The 17,059-nt window shown below is 31.9% G+C and overlaps 2 protein-coding genes and 1 pseudogene across 4 annotated transcripts; all 3 read left to right on the top strand.

The window, feature by feature from the left end:
* Positions 1-1,972: 1,972 nt before the first annotated feature.
* LOC120215054 (monothiol glutaredoxin-S9-like) lies at positions 1,973-2,586 on the top strand. Of its 2 annotated transcripts, XM_039212844.1 has the most exons (2): positions 1,973-2,110; positions 2,153-2,584. In XM_039212844.1, exons 1-2 carry the CDS (start codon positions 2,040-2,042, stop codon positions 2,499-2,501), a joined length of 420 nt encoding a protein of 139 aa, XP_039068775.1. In that variant the 5' UTR covers positions 1,973-2,039; the 3' UTR covers positions 2,502-2,584. The 2 variants fall into 2 exon arrangements, with proteins under 2 accessions (XP_039068775.1, XP_039068774.1); XM_039212843.1 differs by having other exon boundaries at positions 1,980-2,586.
* Positions 2,587-11,882: 9,296 nt separating this feature from the next.
* On the top strand, positions 11,883-13,671 carry LOC120215197 (zinc finger protein NUTCRACKER-like). Of its 2 annotated transcripts, none has more exons than XM_039212930.1 (3): positions 11,883-12,577; positions 12,645-13,559; positions 13,596-13,671. In XM_039212930.1, the coding sequence occupies exons 1-2, from the start codon at positions 11,979-11,981 to the stop codon at positions 13,510-13,512; spliced, it is 1,467 nt and encodes a 488-aa protein (XP_039068861.1). In that variant the 5' UTR covers positions 11,883-11,978; the 3' UTR covers positions 13,513-13,559; positions 13,596-13,671. The 2 variants fall into 2 exon arrangements, with proteins under 2 accessions (XP_039068861.1, XP_039068862.1); XM_039212931.1 differs by having other exon boundaries at positions 11,888-12,090; positions 12,181-12,577; positions 12,645-13,641.
* A 2,401-nt stretch (positions 13,672-16,072) lies between these two features.
* Positions 16,073-17,032, top strand: LOC120215195 (annotated as a pseudogene).
* Positions 17,033-17,059: the final 27 nt, after the last annotated feature.

Genomic DNA, 17,059 nt, shown 5'->3' with positions numbered 1-17,059 from the left:
AGATCGCGAGTTACTCGAGATCGACTCGATCTTAGCTCGATAAATACTCGGATCGAATGGACTCGACTCGAACTCGAACTTGACTCGAGTTCTTAACGAGCCGAAACGAGCTACTCGATATTCGACTCGAAAAGTTCGTGAGCAGTTCGAAAAAATATTATATTATAATTTTATATTTTTAAAAATTACATTATTAAAAATATATTAAAAATACATTATTGATGAATAAATATTCTTGAATTGAAAATGGTGAAAAATTATTTTTGAATAAATATTCTTATATTTATTTTAAATTGATAAAAAAAAATTATTTCTCTAATGACAAATATTTAATATATTTCTAATGAAAATATTTGTAATAACTAATTTTTAAATTGTTGTTATATTTTGAGGTTTTGGGTTCAAATATCATAAATATCAAGGGTTTGAGCATTTAATATCAATATATTATATTGTACTTACCTCATAACTAATTATGTGATAAGGTTTAGGGTTTAGGATTTAGAGTTTATGTGATAGGATTTAAGGTTTAAAGTTTAGAGTTTATGGTTTATGTGTTAAGGTTTAGGGTTTATGTGTTAGGGTTTAAGTTATGCCATGAAGGTAACATACAAATTATGCAAAATGATGTTATGTGGCTCATAAATAAATTATTCACATACTTATACATAAACATATCAACATGCAAAATAAATATACACAACTAATTAAAGAAAACAATCATAAACAGAGACTAAATTAAGAAAAATCTAAATGTGAGGACTAATTTAAGCTAAAATTTAAATAATTGAGGGATTGTTTTGTACAAAACGCATAAATCTAGAGAGCCTAAAGCTAATTTACCCCTAAGGATCAAATTCGAGTTTGAGTTCGAGCTTGAATCGAGCTTGAATCGAGCTCAAAATCGAGCTTCAATCGAGCTCGAGTCTCGAGCTTCAATAAAGATCTTGAATTTTTTTTGAGTTCGAGCCTTTTCGAGTTCGAGTCGAGTTTTAATATTATCTTTCGAGTTCGATTCGAGCTTGAAAATTTTAAGCTAGCGAGTTTTCGAGTCGAGTCGAGCCTACATTTAAAGTTTTCGAATTCGAGTCAAACTCGACAATACTCGAACTCGACTCGGCTCGTTTACACCCCTATTTCTCATACATACTCTCCTTTTGACAACCAATAATTAGACCCATTAATATTTCCAAATCCTTTTTCATACATTGGATTTTCAAGCACAAAGAAACGGTCATCCTCGTCAAGACACAGCAACTAGGTTTTCTTATGATGATGAAATCATTTTGGGTAAAACAACAAGTTAGTCCTTCAAACTTATATATTCTCTTAATTTATCCAAATTTAATAAATTTAATTATTCATATTTAAAATTTTCATCAATTTAATCTTTTTTATGATACTTTCAAATCAATCAAGTCTGTCGAAATAAAACAATTGTCTGATAATATTACATCAAATCATAAAATAGTAATAAATTATTATTAAATTATTTTTATAATAGGAAAGTAATATAACTATTTATAGGAAAAGAACAAACAATTTATGATAATAAAAAAGACTAAAATAATATAATTTTTAAACATGAATGGTTAAATTTATTAAAAAGATTTTTGAATTAGCATTAAATTGATAGATTACACAAGTTTTGAGGACTATAATTGTTATTATAACATGTCATTTCACTATTCCGACTAATATTAGATGACAAGTGACTAACAATATTTTAGTTGAGTTATTTGCAACTTCTAGAAAAAAAAATGATCCAGTTATTATTATAAACTTAATTTAGTGGCCTGCGTTGTATTTTACCCCAGTATTTTTATTAATTAAAACATGACATCTAATAAACGTCACCCATTAGGCTAAACCACCATAGACGCGTCAGCCTAACTGATTTAACGCCAGACCCTTTCAACATCGCAAACTCACATCCCCTCTTTTTGCCTCCACTTGCTTATATATAGACACACACACTATATGTATATATATTTCATCTGCCATATTTCTTGTTTCGATACATACAATTGATTTTCAGGATGCAACAAGCAATTCCATACAAGTCTTGGCCTCTGCCATGCATCAGCACCACTTCCCATGGTGCCCCATCATCAACAGCAGTTGGTAAGAATAACAACCTCGTAATAAGCAGAGGCCGAGGAGGAAGAGGCGGCACGAAAGACGTGATCAATATCGTATCGGAGAACGCCGTGATTGTGTTGGCGAGGAAGGGTTGTTGCATGAGCCATGTAGTGAGGCGTTTGCTGCAGGCTCTGGGCGTAAACCCCGCGGTTCACGAGATCAACGAGGTGGACGAGGCCGGTGTCTTGAATGAACTGGAGGCGATCTGTAAAGATAACGGAAATGATCGGAAAATGGTTCAGCTTCCTGTTGTGTTCATCGGCGGGAGATTATATGGGGGATTAGACAAAGTTATGGCTACTCATATCAGCGGGGAGTTGATCCCTGTGTTGAAAGACGCCGGTGCCTTGTGGCTTTGACTTGTTATACAATGTTTAAATGGATAATTATTAACCCAATTGGGAATGTAACTTTGTTGCTAGAAAATACAAATCTTATTACTCATTTCTTGGTTTTTCTTGAAAATTGGGTTGTCGATTTCATTACAATGGTTCTCAAGGGAGAGGATGAACAGTTGTGTTGTGCAACTTCTGTGTTTTGTTTGGTGTTAGAGATGAGATGTTTAGTGGATTATGAATTTAAAATACAGTTGTGATATCTTTTTCTCCATTTATTTTTCTTCCATTTAGGTTTAAAGATTTTTTTTTATGAGATTTATATCTATGTCTTTGATGTATTCCTTTACCAACAATAAATAATACTATCCCTTTCAATAAAAATTACGGTTACAATTATATTTTCAATTTATGTTTTATTTATGATGACTACGGATATAATATGTATTACTTTAGTCTTTATAAATATTACAATTATATAATAATATATTTTTATTGTATAATGATTATAATTTTAAAAGTAAATTATTATTTAAATACGTAATTGTGATCACATGAAGGTTGGCGGTATCTCCCTGTTTAGGTACGACTGAACACCTAACGCTTATTGCGTTAGCACATGTGCCAATGTCATCGTGTTCCTGTCATTATAATGAATCTAGACAGCATAGATAAGGTGGTACCTAAAATCCTAATATATCCGAAACAATATGAATGGTGGAGCAATTTGTCCCTTTTTATTCGTAGGTAAATCTCGAATATGGTTACCAATAAGTTAGTTTAAGTGATAAACAACATAAATCGAGAAGGCAACCAAAAAATATCTAAATCATCATTTTTGTTTCATTTTTTCTCTAAACTATTATTTTTCAAAATTACACTGTTACTTATGATGTATGTGGTATTTTTTTTATTTTTTTAATGACTGTGGTGTCATTTTATGGTGACATGTCAGCGTCACGATTAATTTTTGGATAAACTATACGTTTAGTACCCAATTATCACTTTCATTCTATTTCGGTGACTCAACTATTATTTTTTCAAAATCATACCTAATGTTAATTTTTTATTTTATTTTGGCCACCCACCGTAAAAAGTTAATAGAATTGATAACGTGACAATTAAAAAAAAAATCAATGATGATGTGCCATTACCTTATGGTGACACGTCAGTATCACCGTTATTTTTTTAACAGTGGGTGATCAAAATAAAACCAAAATATAATGTTAGCTACGATTTTAAAACAAAAAATAATTGAGTCACCACAATAGAACAAACGTGATAGTTAGGATACTAAATGTGTAGTTTACCCTTAATTTTTAGTGACATGCGACCACAATAAAACTAAAATTAAACGTTAAGTATGATTTTAAAAAAGATAATTGGGTGACCAAAATGGAGCAAAAATGATAGTTGAGGTACTAAATATATAAATTACCCTTATTTTTTTAATCAAACTATTTTGTGTTTTCGTAAAGCTAGAGGTCTATTATAGAAGTACTTTGTGTTTCTATTAATCAAGAATACTTTTCAATTCAACTCGTAGATCACTAATCTTCACATGCATGAACTGATTATGGTTGAACAACACCTCAACAAAAGAACTCATTACTCAGATAAACTCATATATGAATTCATTGAGTAACCTTAACGGTTAAAGAAAATATTATTATTCTTTGAAATTATAAGTTTAAGTAATTATATTTATAAAAAGAAAAATTTAAATACAAATCATCTTAGGATCACTTTAAACTAATCAACAATAATAAACAAAACTCATATCCCACGCGAGATACCATTAGTTTCATTGTCGAAATAACTCTTTCTTTAATTAATATATACAAAACAATATTATTTTTTCTATAATTAATATTCTCATCGTAACACCTTTCATCATTATTCAATTTAAAGATTACACTTTTTGAATCTATTCCTGCGTAATTTGTGTTCCATAAAAATAATAAAATTATTGAACTCATCAAGTGATTTTAATTATTAAATGATATATTATTCTTTTTAAAAGTCTTGGATTCAAACAAATACGCTTACAAAATGTTAAGCATTATCAGTCTGGTTATAAATACGCCGTTTGAATTTCTTTTAACGGAGTTACTTTTGTTTTCTCACATTAAATATTTTATTTATTATAAAATCCATAAAAAATTAATATAAGACGATCTTCAAAATGAATATAAGTCATCCCCGTAGAGACATACAAGGTTCACACCTAAATCAAAATAATAAAGTACTAAAACATTGTTAACGTTGAATCACAGATAATCTCATGTCTGATCTACAATGTAAGACAAGACGTGTCCAAGATACTATCTAAAAAATAACTTATTCCCCCTTTTAGTCATGCAAGAAATTAAGAAACGTTATTTCCAAGACACAATGATTTTCCCACGAAGAACAATTTGCATTGTACTCTTGAATTGTTTTAATCAAGATAATGTTAGACAAACGTTAATTTGAAAAATAAAATAGTAATAATAATAATAATTAGTAAATATTATTATTGAATCGAACGAAGCAAAATAAATATGAAATTGTTTATTCGTATGTAAATATAAATTTGATTAGACGATGTTGAAGTCTGTATGAACAGTTTCCTTAAAACATATTCATTCTCTTCTCAATGCTTTGAGTAACATTGAATGTCAGTCTCCCAATATACAATAAAAACAATCACATCAATAAGCACAACAATAACGAATAGTCAAATATATTATTGTCTTTCTCTATCACTAGAAAGAACGAATTTGAACGAAATTTTCAGTATTTTCCTATTTCAAAGTTGTGTCTCAAGTTTCCTTTATATAGTGGAGAGAAAAATGAATTGAAATATTAAAACCATTTGATGAAGAAACTTGACATTTCACGAAGAGAATTAATGTTAAAAAATCTAATAGATATGATTGAAATGTTTTAAACCAAGAATTAACATCTATTCACCAAGCGACATGATTTATTATTAGCATCAATATTATTCAACTAATCCACTATTTTTCTAATAGGTAAATCCATACAAACACTCTAGCGTTAATTCCGAATGTTTCATTTATTACCAACGCAGTTAATTATCTTAATCATTCTTGTACTACATATATCACAAGATAAATATAGCAAAGACCAATCACTTTTCCACCAAATGACCTTTTTAATTATTGATTAGTGCAAGCTTTTCTTCCATTTGATGCACAATTGGTGGTGCGTGGAAGTTGTGCCTCTTTTTGAATGCTTGAATTCCTTTAAGAAAGGAAGTGTGGTTTTGAATGGAATGATCCTCATAGTCCTATCTAAAACCTCTTTACTCCAAAAAATATATTCGCCCACACATCATGCCTTCTTTAATGTCATTAGTGGGAACTTTTATGTGCCACAAGTTCGATGGCGACCTTGCTTAATCAAATACTTAATTACATTTAAGCATGATTTATGCTCTCAATACTTAAAACATTAATAATTATTTTTTGCTTAGCCATGTATTATTTGTTGTCTCACATGCACTCTCTTTCTGATTCATGTATATGGAACATGGATTTGTGATTTCTTCATTAAAGGAAAAAATGAAATGGATGGGTTGGTCCCTACCTATATTATCTTTTAAAAAAAGGTTTTATAGCCATAGACGGAGGTACAAATATGATTGAAATGCTAGTTGATACATAAAATTTTAAAATATTAACATCATTTTTAAATTTCAATATCATAATTTAAATTGGGAAAATGGTTACCTTTGTCCTTGTAGTAGACCAAATTTATCATTTTCGCCCATATTGTATTTTTGCATCAATTTAGCTCTTGAAGTTGTTTAATTGTATCATTCTATACCCTACCTTCACTTAAAACCCTAAATTGATAGTTTTAAGCCAAATATTAAGGTTTAGGATTTAGATATTATGAGCTTATGATTTAGGGTTTATGGTTATCAGTTTAGGTTTTTAAGTCAAGGGTAGGATATAAAATGATGCAATTAAACAACTTTGAGAGTTAAATTAATGCGAAAATACTATAGGACAAAAATGATAAATTGGGTATATTACAAGGGTGAAATTGACCCTTTTGCCATTTAAATTTTTTATTTTGTTATTGTTAATAACTATAGTCCTTTCATATATGAGAGAAAGTGGAGTGATGTATCATAAGAATGGATATGAGACTCGAATTTGGGGTTCTGATCCTATCTTATAAAGTTGTTTTTATATTTAAATTCGGATTGGAACATTTTTTAATGATAACGTTGGATCGGGTCAAGTTTAGATTTATGGTAAAAAAAACTCTGAATCACTCGATCTGAGATAATAATATAATTATCTCTTATATATTTAGAGATAATTACAATAATATTGCTCCCTCTATATTTTTTTCAATTAGACCTTACTTTATCTAATAAAAATTAGAATTATATATATATTTTTGTTGAGTTGAGTCAAGTGCAAGTTTTTATCTTAAAAATTGAATTAAATTTTGGGTCAAATAAAACATTTCTGAATTTAAATTGAGTTAAAGACTAATAAAGAGATAAAATACCAAAATCAAATTAAAATCGATAAAAAAAATTCGACATGATACATGCCCATACCAAGAGTGCTATCTTTAGTGTTTTTTTAACAAAGCCAAAAAGAGAATCTTTGATCTTCTTATATGACATTAATTGCATGAGTGATTGTTTTTTTATTGATAAAAGTTTTGTGTTGTTAAGAAGAACGCAAAATATAGGTCCACTCAACAAGGAAACAAGGTAAGAGAATCGATTATGCATGTTACGTGTCAACAACTCATCCCAAATTAACAATATTAAAGGCTTAATCATATGAAACCTGGATATCTTGAAGCACTTTGATTACAACCCTAAATTATTGCAGTTGTTTTTATGTTGTTGTTTGTTTCTTCGTTTAATTATACATAATGGCACAGTCAACAAAATGACACCTGCTTGATATGATCTAATTACGTCCAATGTAAAACAAGACAATTGTTTTAATTTTGTTACAATTTTTTTAGTTTTATATTATATAACTAAATATTACTTCTCTGTGTATGATATATAAAGACTACGAATAATTATTTCAGTTATTTGAAATTATAACATAAAGTAACTGCCACTAATATCCTAGAATATTCAGATATGATATGGCTTTACAAAAGGTTAGATTAAATGTAACAGGACCATATAGGTTGTGTCATACGTACCCCAAATCATTTTAAAAAATATTAATATAAATAAATAAATAAGATAAAAGATAACTGTGTTTGAAAAAAAAGGCATATATTCTCCAACTTTTTATAAGCCAAAGCATGCATGTGGAATTCTGTAATGGATCCCTAGATCCTAATCAACCCTTCCTTGACTTGTGTCTTTTGTTTATTTATTTTCAAAAGTAATAAAAAGGAATTATCAAAAAGAAAAAGTAAAAAGGAAGAAAAATAGCAATCTTAATTACCCTCCAAAATTTTCAACTTAACGATGATCTTACAATCTTACGCATGATATGGTTATATATATTATAAATATAACCTAAAATATAATAATAATAATTATAATAACTCGTCAAGTTGTCTTATTAGTTAAATAAAATATTGTTTTCCTTAAAAATTTAGAGTTCAAACAATTGCGTTTGCGAGTATGTACATATTATTAACGGCTAACAAAAAATATATATTTATATTACATTGTTTCCACCTTAAACTATTCAAAATAATAATAAGTAATGTAATTTTTAGGTCTAAACTTTTATCTCAATTGTGATAAAAGTCTTGACCAGTTTCAAAATTGAGTCATGCTGATTTAGTTTTGGAGATAATATATATATATATATAATTTAAATATTTATTATATTGTATTCTCATTTTTTTTTGTCAAATGACATCTTTGGTTTTATTTAATTTGAATATTTGTTAATATAAGTTGTATTTCAATTATTGAGTTTAAATAGTTATTAGATTTATGTTAAGTCTGAAATTAAATAATTTTATCCTTTCTAATATTAAATCACAGTCTCATTCTGCCTTCTAATATTTTTGCATTTACAAAATTCGAGCTAGATATTTATTGATTGAGTAAATGAAAGAAATTCAAATTAAATAATTATTGATTGAGTAATGTATTTTTGGTTATAAGATGGGGAATGTCATATGCATGCCTTGAATTTGGAAGAACTACTAGGGACATGAACGAAGATATATGGAGAGTGGGAGAGGTTTTTGTCTCTTTAAAATTTTAGTTTAATGGTAATTAGGTTCATAACAGTTTAAATTTAAATTAAATTAGACTTTTTTTAAAAAAAATTAGATTAAATATTTAATAGGTCTTTATTATTTTAAATTTAAATAAATTACCCTTTATAATATTTGATCTTAATTACGTATAATTGCTTGAATTAATGCTTTGAACCAATATTAAGATAAAAGAATTAGGGGTAGTCCCACCTTGATTTTCAAAGTAAAAACAAAAACAAACGAACATGGCCTTGGTTACAACAACAATTTGGTCTTCCCCAAACCTTCCATCCATTTATAAGGTTTGTAGCACAGAGGTGTAATTAATTAACATAAATCTGTCAGTGTTTTTTTAAAGAAAATTATAAGCAGAAACCAAGAGATGAGACAGGGAATCTAAAACTGGGATCAAACCTCGAAAGGCGAAGGCTTTAGGGGTGTTGGAGAAGGAGAGAATACTGTGTGCCGCCACAGTTCAACAGCTAACTCCAAAACATTTATACTAAACAGAGAGGATGCATTGTCATAACATGATTACATAATTATGATATTCAAAAACAAAAGTCGGACTTCACCACTTGACCGCTGCCCACAGCCTTGTTATGTACATGCACGGAACAAGGATTTTGACTCGACAGAAATAAAGTATAATTCTTTTTTAAAATTAAGAGATGATTTATAATTATTTAAATTAAATATAAAAAGTTTTATCATTGAGGAGGCTACAGCCCTCCCGTGTATCTAATAGATCCGTCCGTGATTATGTACGCCTATAAGCGGAAACTCATCAATTTAGCCTCTCATTTCCTATTTTAATACCTAAATATATATGTTTTCTCGGTTTGTCTAACAATTTACCGACTAACAACAAACAATGTCAACCAATAATAACGTAACACGTATCGGCTTATATATGTTTCATGAATAATATTAGGCGTAAGGGTTATCTTTGTCTCTGTAATAGACTTAATGTATTATTTTCGTGTTTATTATATTTTCGCATCAATTTAGATTTCAAAATTATTTAATTGTATCATTCTATACCCTACCATTAACTTAAAATCCTAAATTAATAACCCTAAACCATCACCCCATAACCTCTAAACCATGAATTATAAATCTTAAGCCCTAACTTAAAATCCTCAATTTAGGATTTTAAGTTAGGAGTACGATATAAAATGATGTAATTGAACAACTCTGATGACTAAATTAATGTGAAAATACGATAATGACGAAAATGATAAAATGAATTTACTATAGAGACAAAATTACCCTTTTGCCATAATATTATTACTATATTCTTATTGATAGATATGATCAATCGTCTTCTTATTATGATTAATATAATAATTTAAAATTTTAACTTTTAAATAATTTTTTATGATAAATTGATGATCAATTAATTATCAATATTTTTATTGATATGACATGACAACTTTAAGAATAAATTTAAAAGGTAAATGTTAAGTTATTATGTATTTTTTATTTTTAACTTTAGGTTTTAAATTGCTAAGTAAAAAACTTTAAGGGTGTAACTTAAAAGGTGAAAAATATTGAGGATTTTTTTTATCATCATGCATATTAATTTATTAGGATAAACATGAAAAAAATTGTGGTCCAAGTACTAAAATAATAGATAATAAAATGAGAAATAATGTCACACTTTAAAAAGATGAGAGACATTAATCTTAAATAAAAAAGGTCATGGAGTCTAGGAGCGGTGGCACTGCACATTTTATTCGATGTCTTTTGGGAAAAAATAATGATTTCTTGATAAGTGATATCATAGCGATGCAACTCTTTAATTGCTCGATTTTATGTCTAGCGTTGCAATGGATTCGATAGGGTGAACAATCGTTACAATGATCCGTCACGAGATTGAGTCATACATAATATCATGTCTTAATCTCACGTAAAAAAAACAGTGGAGTACTTGTATATCTTATCAGTTGACATATCTTTAAAAAAAAAAAATAATGATCCCGTATTAAGTGATTTTTGATCGGAACTTGCTCGGGAAGCAAAGGGTGGAACAATGCTAATAAAGCCAAAATCCTTGTTTATAGGGTATACAACAAAAATACTTTCTTCATACCAAATTAAGCGCATGCAGTATGCATTCACAGTCCAAAAGAGACCTAAATTTTAACTAAAAATCCACCAAGTGAAAAGCAAAGATACAGACTGCTGAAACCCCAAAACTAACATTCAAGTAATAAAAACAACCACTTGCTGTTCATGATTTCAATTCAGTGATCAATAATTGGAGTAACCCTAAAACTAAGTCAATTTTAGCTAAATCGAGAGACCGAAAAAGATGCTTGTTTCAGTTTCGTGGAAAATGAGGAACAAGAATGAAGTGTTTGATGACAAGTTTGGCATCTCTCTTTGCACGTCACACTCATGCATTTAGTGACACTTCGTTCATTATTGTTTCAAGTTAATCTCTTTGCATGTCACTATACTTTTCTTATTAACTTTAGATGAAAGCTTTTAACTACTTCAAGAGAAAGCAGTCCAAAGTAATAGTTAAATTACCCTATGGCTCCTTCCATCTCATCTAATGTATATAGTAATTTCTTCGAATTTGATAAAAAAAATTGATATTATTATTTCTTATATGTCACAGTTAATTTATTAATAATATCTTTAAATTTTTACGAGTCGTATCACGTCAACATCAAAGTTAATATTCAGTTATATGGACGACAGATATGCTAAGACATAAAAAATTGATAGTACATTGTCGGTCCACGAGTCGTGTACTCCTCAAACATTTCTTCAAGCTCGGTTTTTCGGAATATTTGAAACTGCATATACATGTGGTAGGACGTTTTTGTTACATATATGGAAGGGAATTAAAGAATTGCAGACTGGAAGGCAGCAGAGATTAGAAAGATGATAAAAAAACAAAAAGTAAACAAATTATGAGATAATGATTCCAAATGGAAAAGCATGGAGAATAGCTTTCTTAGGACCTCATCAACTTTAACTTTTCACCGCCTCTCATTAAAAAACACACACACACACATATATATATATTAGTGTTATATTCCACTTAAAAGGAAGTAATTATAATTAATCAGTACTACATATTTGAGAGAGAGAAGAGATCCATTCCTTTGCATATACCAGCTTATGTTGTTAGGGTTGAGAAAACCTGAAAGAGTTTCTCTTATTCACCACATTAATATATATACATATATGGTTCATTTTGGTTGACTTGTCTTAGTTTTTTTCTGGGTGTTTTTTGTTTCGTATTAAGCTTTAGCAGAATAGATGTTAGAGACTATGGCAGAAGAATCGATTTCAAATGGTTTTATCAAGAATCCTGTAACTGGATCCAATCCTGCTGTTGTTGCAAAGAAGAGAAACCTTCCAGGAACACCAGGCAAGTACCCTGTGTATATGATTATATCTGCAAAATTTTTCTCTTTTGAGGATCATCTTCATGGTGTACTTATGTTATGTTTGACACCAGATCCTGAAGCTGAAGTGATAGCCTTGTCCCCGAAGACTCTGACGGCAACCAACAGATTCTTGTGCGAAATATGTGGCAAGGGTTTCCAAAGAGAACAAAACCTACAACTCCATCGACGAGGTCATAACCTCCCATGGAAGCTGAAACAAAGGACGACGAAAGAAGTGAGGAAGCGCGTGTATGTTTGCCCCGAGAAGACTTGCGTTCATCACCATCCTTCGAGGGCTCTCGGGGATTTAACCGGCATAAAGAAGCACTTTTATAGGAAGCATGGGGAGAAGAAGTGGAAGTGCGAGAAGTGCTCGAAGCGATACGCTGTGCAGTCAGATTGGAAAGCTCACTCGAAAACCTGCGGCACCAGGGAGTACAAATGCGACTGTGGTACCCTATTCTCAAGGTAATCCGCCAGTAATCTTTGTACAAGTATTTGATACACCATGAATTGTGTAATTTTTTTTATGCAGGAGAGATAGTTTCATCACGCATAGGGCTTTCTGTGATGCCTTGGCCGAGGAAACAGCTAGAGTAAATGCAGCTTCCGGCATGCATAGCTTGGCCGCCGAAAATTTCAATTACCAACTTATGGGGAATCCACTAGATACGGTGATGCCTTTCTCCACTGTTTTCAACCCGATTTCAAGCAATGATGAAGCAGTAGACCAAACTAGACGTGGATTTTCCTTGTGGATGGGACAAGCATCTCAGGGCTATGACTCATTTGGCAAAAGTACTCTCCAAGAGATTCATCAATTCGGTTCTTTGAATCCGGGATCGATATACGGAGATCCTATGGTTTCGACATCGAATCCTCCCGTATCGGATTATCAGCTAAACTGGGTGTTCGGAAACAAGGTCTCATCGGGTAATGTTGAAGATCATCGGCTATCAAGCACTTCACTTCCTTTCAGTAATGTCAAGGAAAATGGACCTCAGCTTGTGAGTGTTCCTTCATTGTTCAGCACCCAACAGCAGTCTCATCAAACACCAGCTTTCAGTATGTCCGCCACAGCTTTGTTGCAGAAAGCAGCTCAAATCGGTGCAACATCGACCGACACAGCATTCCTAGGAAGCTTCGGTACCAAGTGTAGCAACAGTCAAGTTCAAGATGGGAACAAGCATAGTGATCTGTATGTTTCAAACACGCCAAGCGATTTAGAAAACTCAGCAAACGGTATTTCCACTCTGAATCAATTGCAAATGTACCCCGCAAAACGGCGGCGCATGCAGAATGAAGACAGCGGCGGCGGCGGAGGAGGAGGAGAAACAAGAGATTTTTTGGGTGTTGGAGTACAGGTCATTTGTCACCCATCTTCAATCAGTGGATGGAAATGAGAATTGGCACATGAAATTGAATGACTTTGCAGGGAAGCAAAGTGTTAGTAGAGAAAGAAGCTACTGAATAGATGAAGGATGAGATCCATGCATATTCTCTTCAACCTTTGAAAGCCAATTCATCCCTTTAAAAAATTATGGCTTTTTAACTTTGATAAAGGGGGGATATGAAGAAGTGGAAGGAAAGCAAAAACAAACCCTTTTGGAGTTCCATTATTGCATTAATTGTTTCATCTCTATGTGGTTGTTGCCCTGTCATACTAGATTAAAAAATTACTTACATATCCATAAAATAAAAAAGCTTCACAAAGCAGGGTTTCAACTGTTAATTGAAATAATACGATATTTATAATAGAAATAAGATTGTAGTGGTTTTTCGTGATTTATTGTTATTATTATTATTAACTGAGAATTGCAAATGGAGGTCAATGAAAGAGGAGGAAGAAATGGACGAACTAAAGCAGATGATAGAAAACTTGAGAGCCTCTCTTATATACAAACTTTTAGTGTTGGTTTCAGGATTAAGATGATGATGATTTGTAAGTTTGTTTCAGGATTAAGATGATGATGACGATTTGTAAGTTGATTTCAGAATTTAACTGTTAGATACTAGTAAATTTAGCTGACAGATCATGTGGGTATGCCAATAATTATGTCGAGAGACTGTAACTGGTCGAAGGATAAGGAGTTTTGGAAGATTCGAGGAACTCCGAAGGCTTCATGTTTGATAAGAAAATGAATTACAACGGATGTGTGGCTTCAAGAGAAGATCCGAAGGAGATATGTAGCTTTCTCCCTCACCAAACCATGCCTAACATAGTTGTACCTTAACAAGATCAACACTTTTTTTTTTTTTGAAGATTAACAAGATCATCACTATAACAAGCAAAATGGAGAGAATCAAAGCATCAATGTTTTCCCCAGTACGAAACTGAGCTCAAGACAATGGATAAGAGTTTTACTTTGTGGCTTATTTGTGATTCAAACAGGATATTGATACTTGATAATACAGTATTGCAGGCCCCATATTTTGACCTCTACTATTCACATTTCCAGTTGTACTTGGTAAATTGTTTATAGATAAAATTTGAACTTTAACATACTAATACATACTCACAAGCATAGTATTAAATTGTGATTGCGTTCCGTCGCGGTTGTAGATGTTACGACTTGATTTATTTCCTAAAAATAATTACGTTTTTTGTTACAGATGCGGTTTACGATATTACAGTACTTTTGAAAAACGTTATAATGCGACCGTTACACTATATTGTGACTGCAATTTAATACTTATATGCTCGTAAGAGTGACTTCGACCACATCGAGTTCCGGATGACTTCGAACTCTTTCGATGTAAGACAACTAAAGGCCATGAATGCAAGAGCATTTTTATTTCCCTTTCTTTCTTCATGGTTTTACTAAGTTGCTTGACACACACACACTCTCCTGAAAGTCTCACTTTCATAATCATGTAATGCCTTTAGACTTTATTCTTTTCTCTCCTGTTCTCAATAACTACTTTTTTCATCCAATAAGAGAAAAAGTATGAAACTTCATTGTCGAGCTGACACATAATTTCTACATTATTTCATATGAATAAAGATCATTGTCATTAATGTTTCATAGGTACAAAAGTAAATGCAATATAGTACTAACATGGAAGATAACAAAAGGCATCTTAATCCTCAACTAACTTCTAAATTAGGTTTAATTTTGAATGTTAATCTAATAAGTCAATGAACAAAATATTTTAAAAAGATGTGGAAGCGAATGTTATCTCATATATGTTTACTGCGAATAGAACAGGCAAGACTGGTGCTGCTGGTTACAGGATAATGAAGAAACCAGGCACTTTACTTATTGTAGGCTAACTAAGGTAAGTTAAAGTTGACACTTTTTTGTATCTTTTATTTTATGCGTTGAAATAATATCAGAAAAATCTCCCAACCTTTGATTCAATAGTTATTTTGACTCTTATTTTTCTTCTTCTTTTTGAGCATTTTGATCCCGTTTCATTTTAAGGCAAAAAGACCCTCCGTAGATAAAAATCATCGGTTCAACAAATGATCAATACTATAAAGTAGACATTTTTACCCTAAATTGAAATGTTGGGGGGCCAAAAGACTCAAAAGAAGAAGAAGAAGAAGACCAAAGTGACTATTGAGTCAAATATTAGAGGTTTTTTTACCCTAAAATAAAATGTTATGACAAAATACTCTAAAAAAGAATAAAAACCAAAGGACTATTTAACTAAACGTTTGGATTCTTTTGACATTATGCCTTGTGCATTTGATATCAACCTTCCCCCTTATCAAATACTCTTCTTCTTCTTCATCTCTGGTTTTTCTTTCTTCTAAAGGAAGCTAAAAGAAAAGGAGTTGATTCTGTTGATGTCAAAGTATGAGAATTTAATTTTAAATTTTTTAAGTACAATAACTAAATTTCAAAACTTTACTAAGTACAAGGACTGGCAGCATATTTTGACCAATAAATAAATAATCACCCAAGAGTGTACTCAATAAAATGTCAAGCTTTTAGGCACTGTGGAGATTGAGCCAAATCAGCTCATTGGGTCGCAAACATGCCAAGCCCTTTCAAAGAAGTCGCATTAAAACAGTAAAACCACAGCTTCGAGTTAACTCAGCTGAGAAGTTGAAGCAGAGAAGCCAAAATGAAATTCACGGACTCACCGGTTATAGAGCTTCAAGTGCGCGATTCTCACCTCTCTATACAACAAGACAATGGCTCCTTCCACGTGGGCACCTCCGTCTGGCCTTGTTCGCTAGTTCTCGCCAAATTTGTCGAGCGGTGGGCACCGCCTTCGCCCACTACCGCCGGCACCAGTAACCCTTATTCCGAACTCCTCGATTTCCACAGTCGTCGCCGTCGCGCCATCGAGCTAGGAACCGGATGTGGAGCCGCCGGCATGGCCTTCCACCTGCTGGGTCTCCACGACATCATCCTCACCGACATATCCCCAGTCATGCCCGCCCTCAAACACAACCTCAAACGCAACAAACCCGTTCTGGGGAAGAACCTGAAGACGTCGATTCTTTATTGGAACAACAAGGATCAGATTAGGGCTGCTAATCCTCCGTTCGATTTGGTGATCGCGGCTGATGTAGTCTACATCGAGGAATCGGTGGGACATTTAGTGGGGGCTATGGAGCTTTAGTTGCCGATGATGGGGCGGTTCTGCTAGGGTACCAGTTGAGATCACCGGAAGCCGATAAGCTGTTCTGGGAAATGTGTGAAAATGTTTTCGTGATCGACAAGGTCCCGCATCAGGATTTGCACCCTGATTACGCTTATGAGGAGACCGATGTTTATGTTTTCAGAAAGAAGAACAGCAATTAGCCTGGTAAGTTTTGGGTTGAGTATATATATACTACTGAAATTTGGCAATCGGGTATAGAAATTATCCATCTTTCTAGTGAATGCCGATATAAGAACATATAATTGAAATAGTAATTGTTCCTTACTGTTTGCAGCAAAAATTGTGGGCATTGGCCTTTGCAATTCTTGGTTGAACTTGTTATTTAATTAT

The sequence above is a fragment of the Hibiscus syriacus genome, unplaced genomic scaffold (assembly GCF_006381635.1).
Source record: "Hibiscus syriacus cultivar Baekdansim isolate YM2019G1 unplaced genomic scaffold, ASM638163v2 tig00110114_pilon, whole genome shotgun sequence".
Classification (NCBI taxonomy): Eukaryota; Viridiplantae; Streptophyta; class Magnoliopsida; order Malvales; family Malvaceae; genus Hibiscus; species Hibiscus syriacus.
This window is presented reverse-complemented; position numbering and strand designations above follow the sequence as displayed.

What these genes read in the sequence shown, in the direction of transcription:
- LOC120215197 (XM_039212930.1), top strand. Translation starts at nt 11,979, where the DNA reads ATGTTAGAGACTATGGCAGAAGAATCGATTTCAAATGGTTTTATCAAG. An exon ending in TGTGGTACCCTATTCTCAAG is followed by an intron (nt 12,578 to 12,644) that starts GTAATCCGCCAG and finishes TTTTTTATGCAG; the next exon opens with GAGAGATAGTTTCATCACGC.
- LOC120215054 (XM_039212843.1), top strand. Translation starts at nt 2,040, where the DNA reads ATGCAACAAGCAATTCCATACAAGTCTTGGCCTCTGCCATGCATCAGC.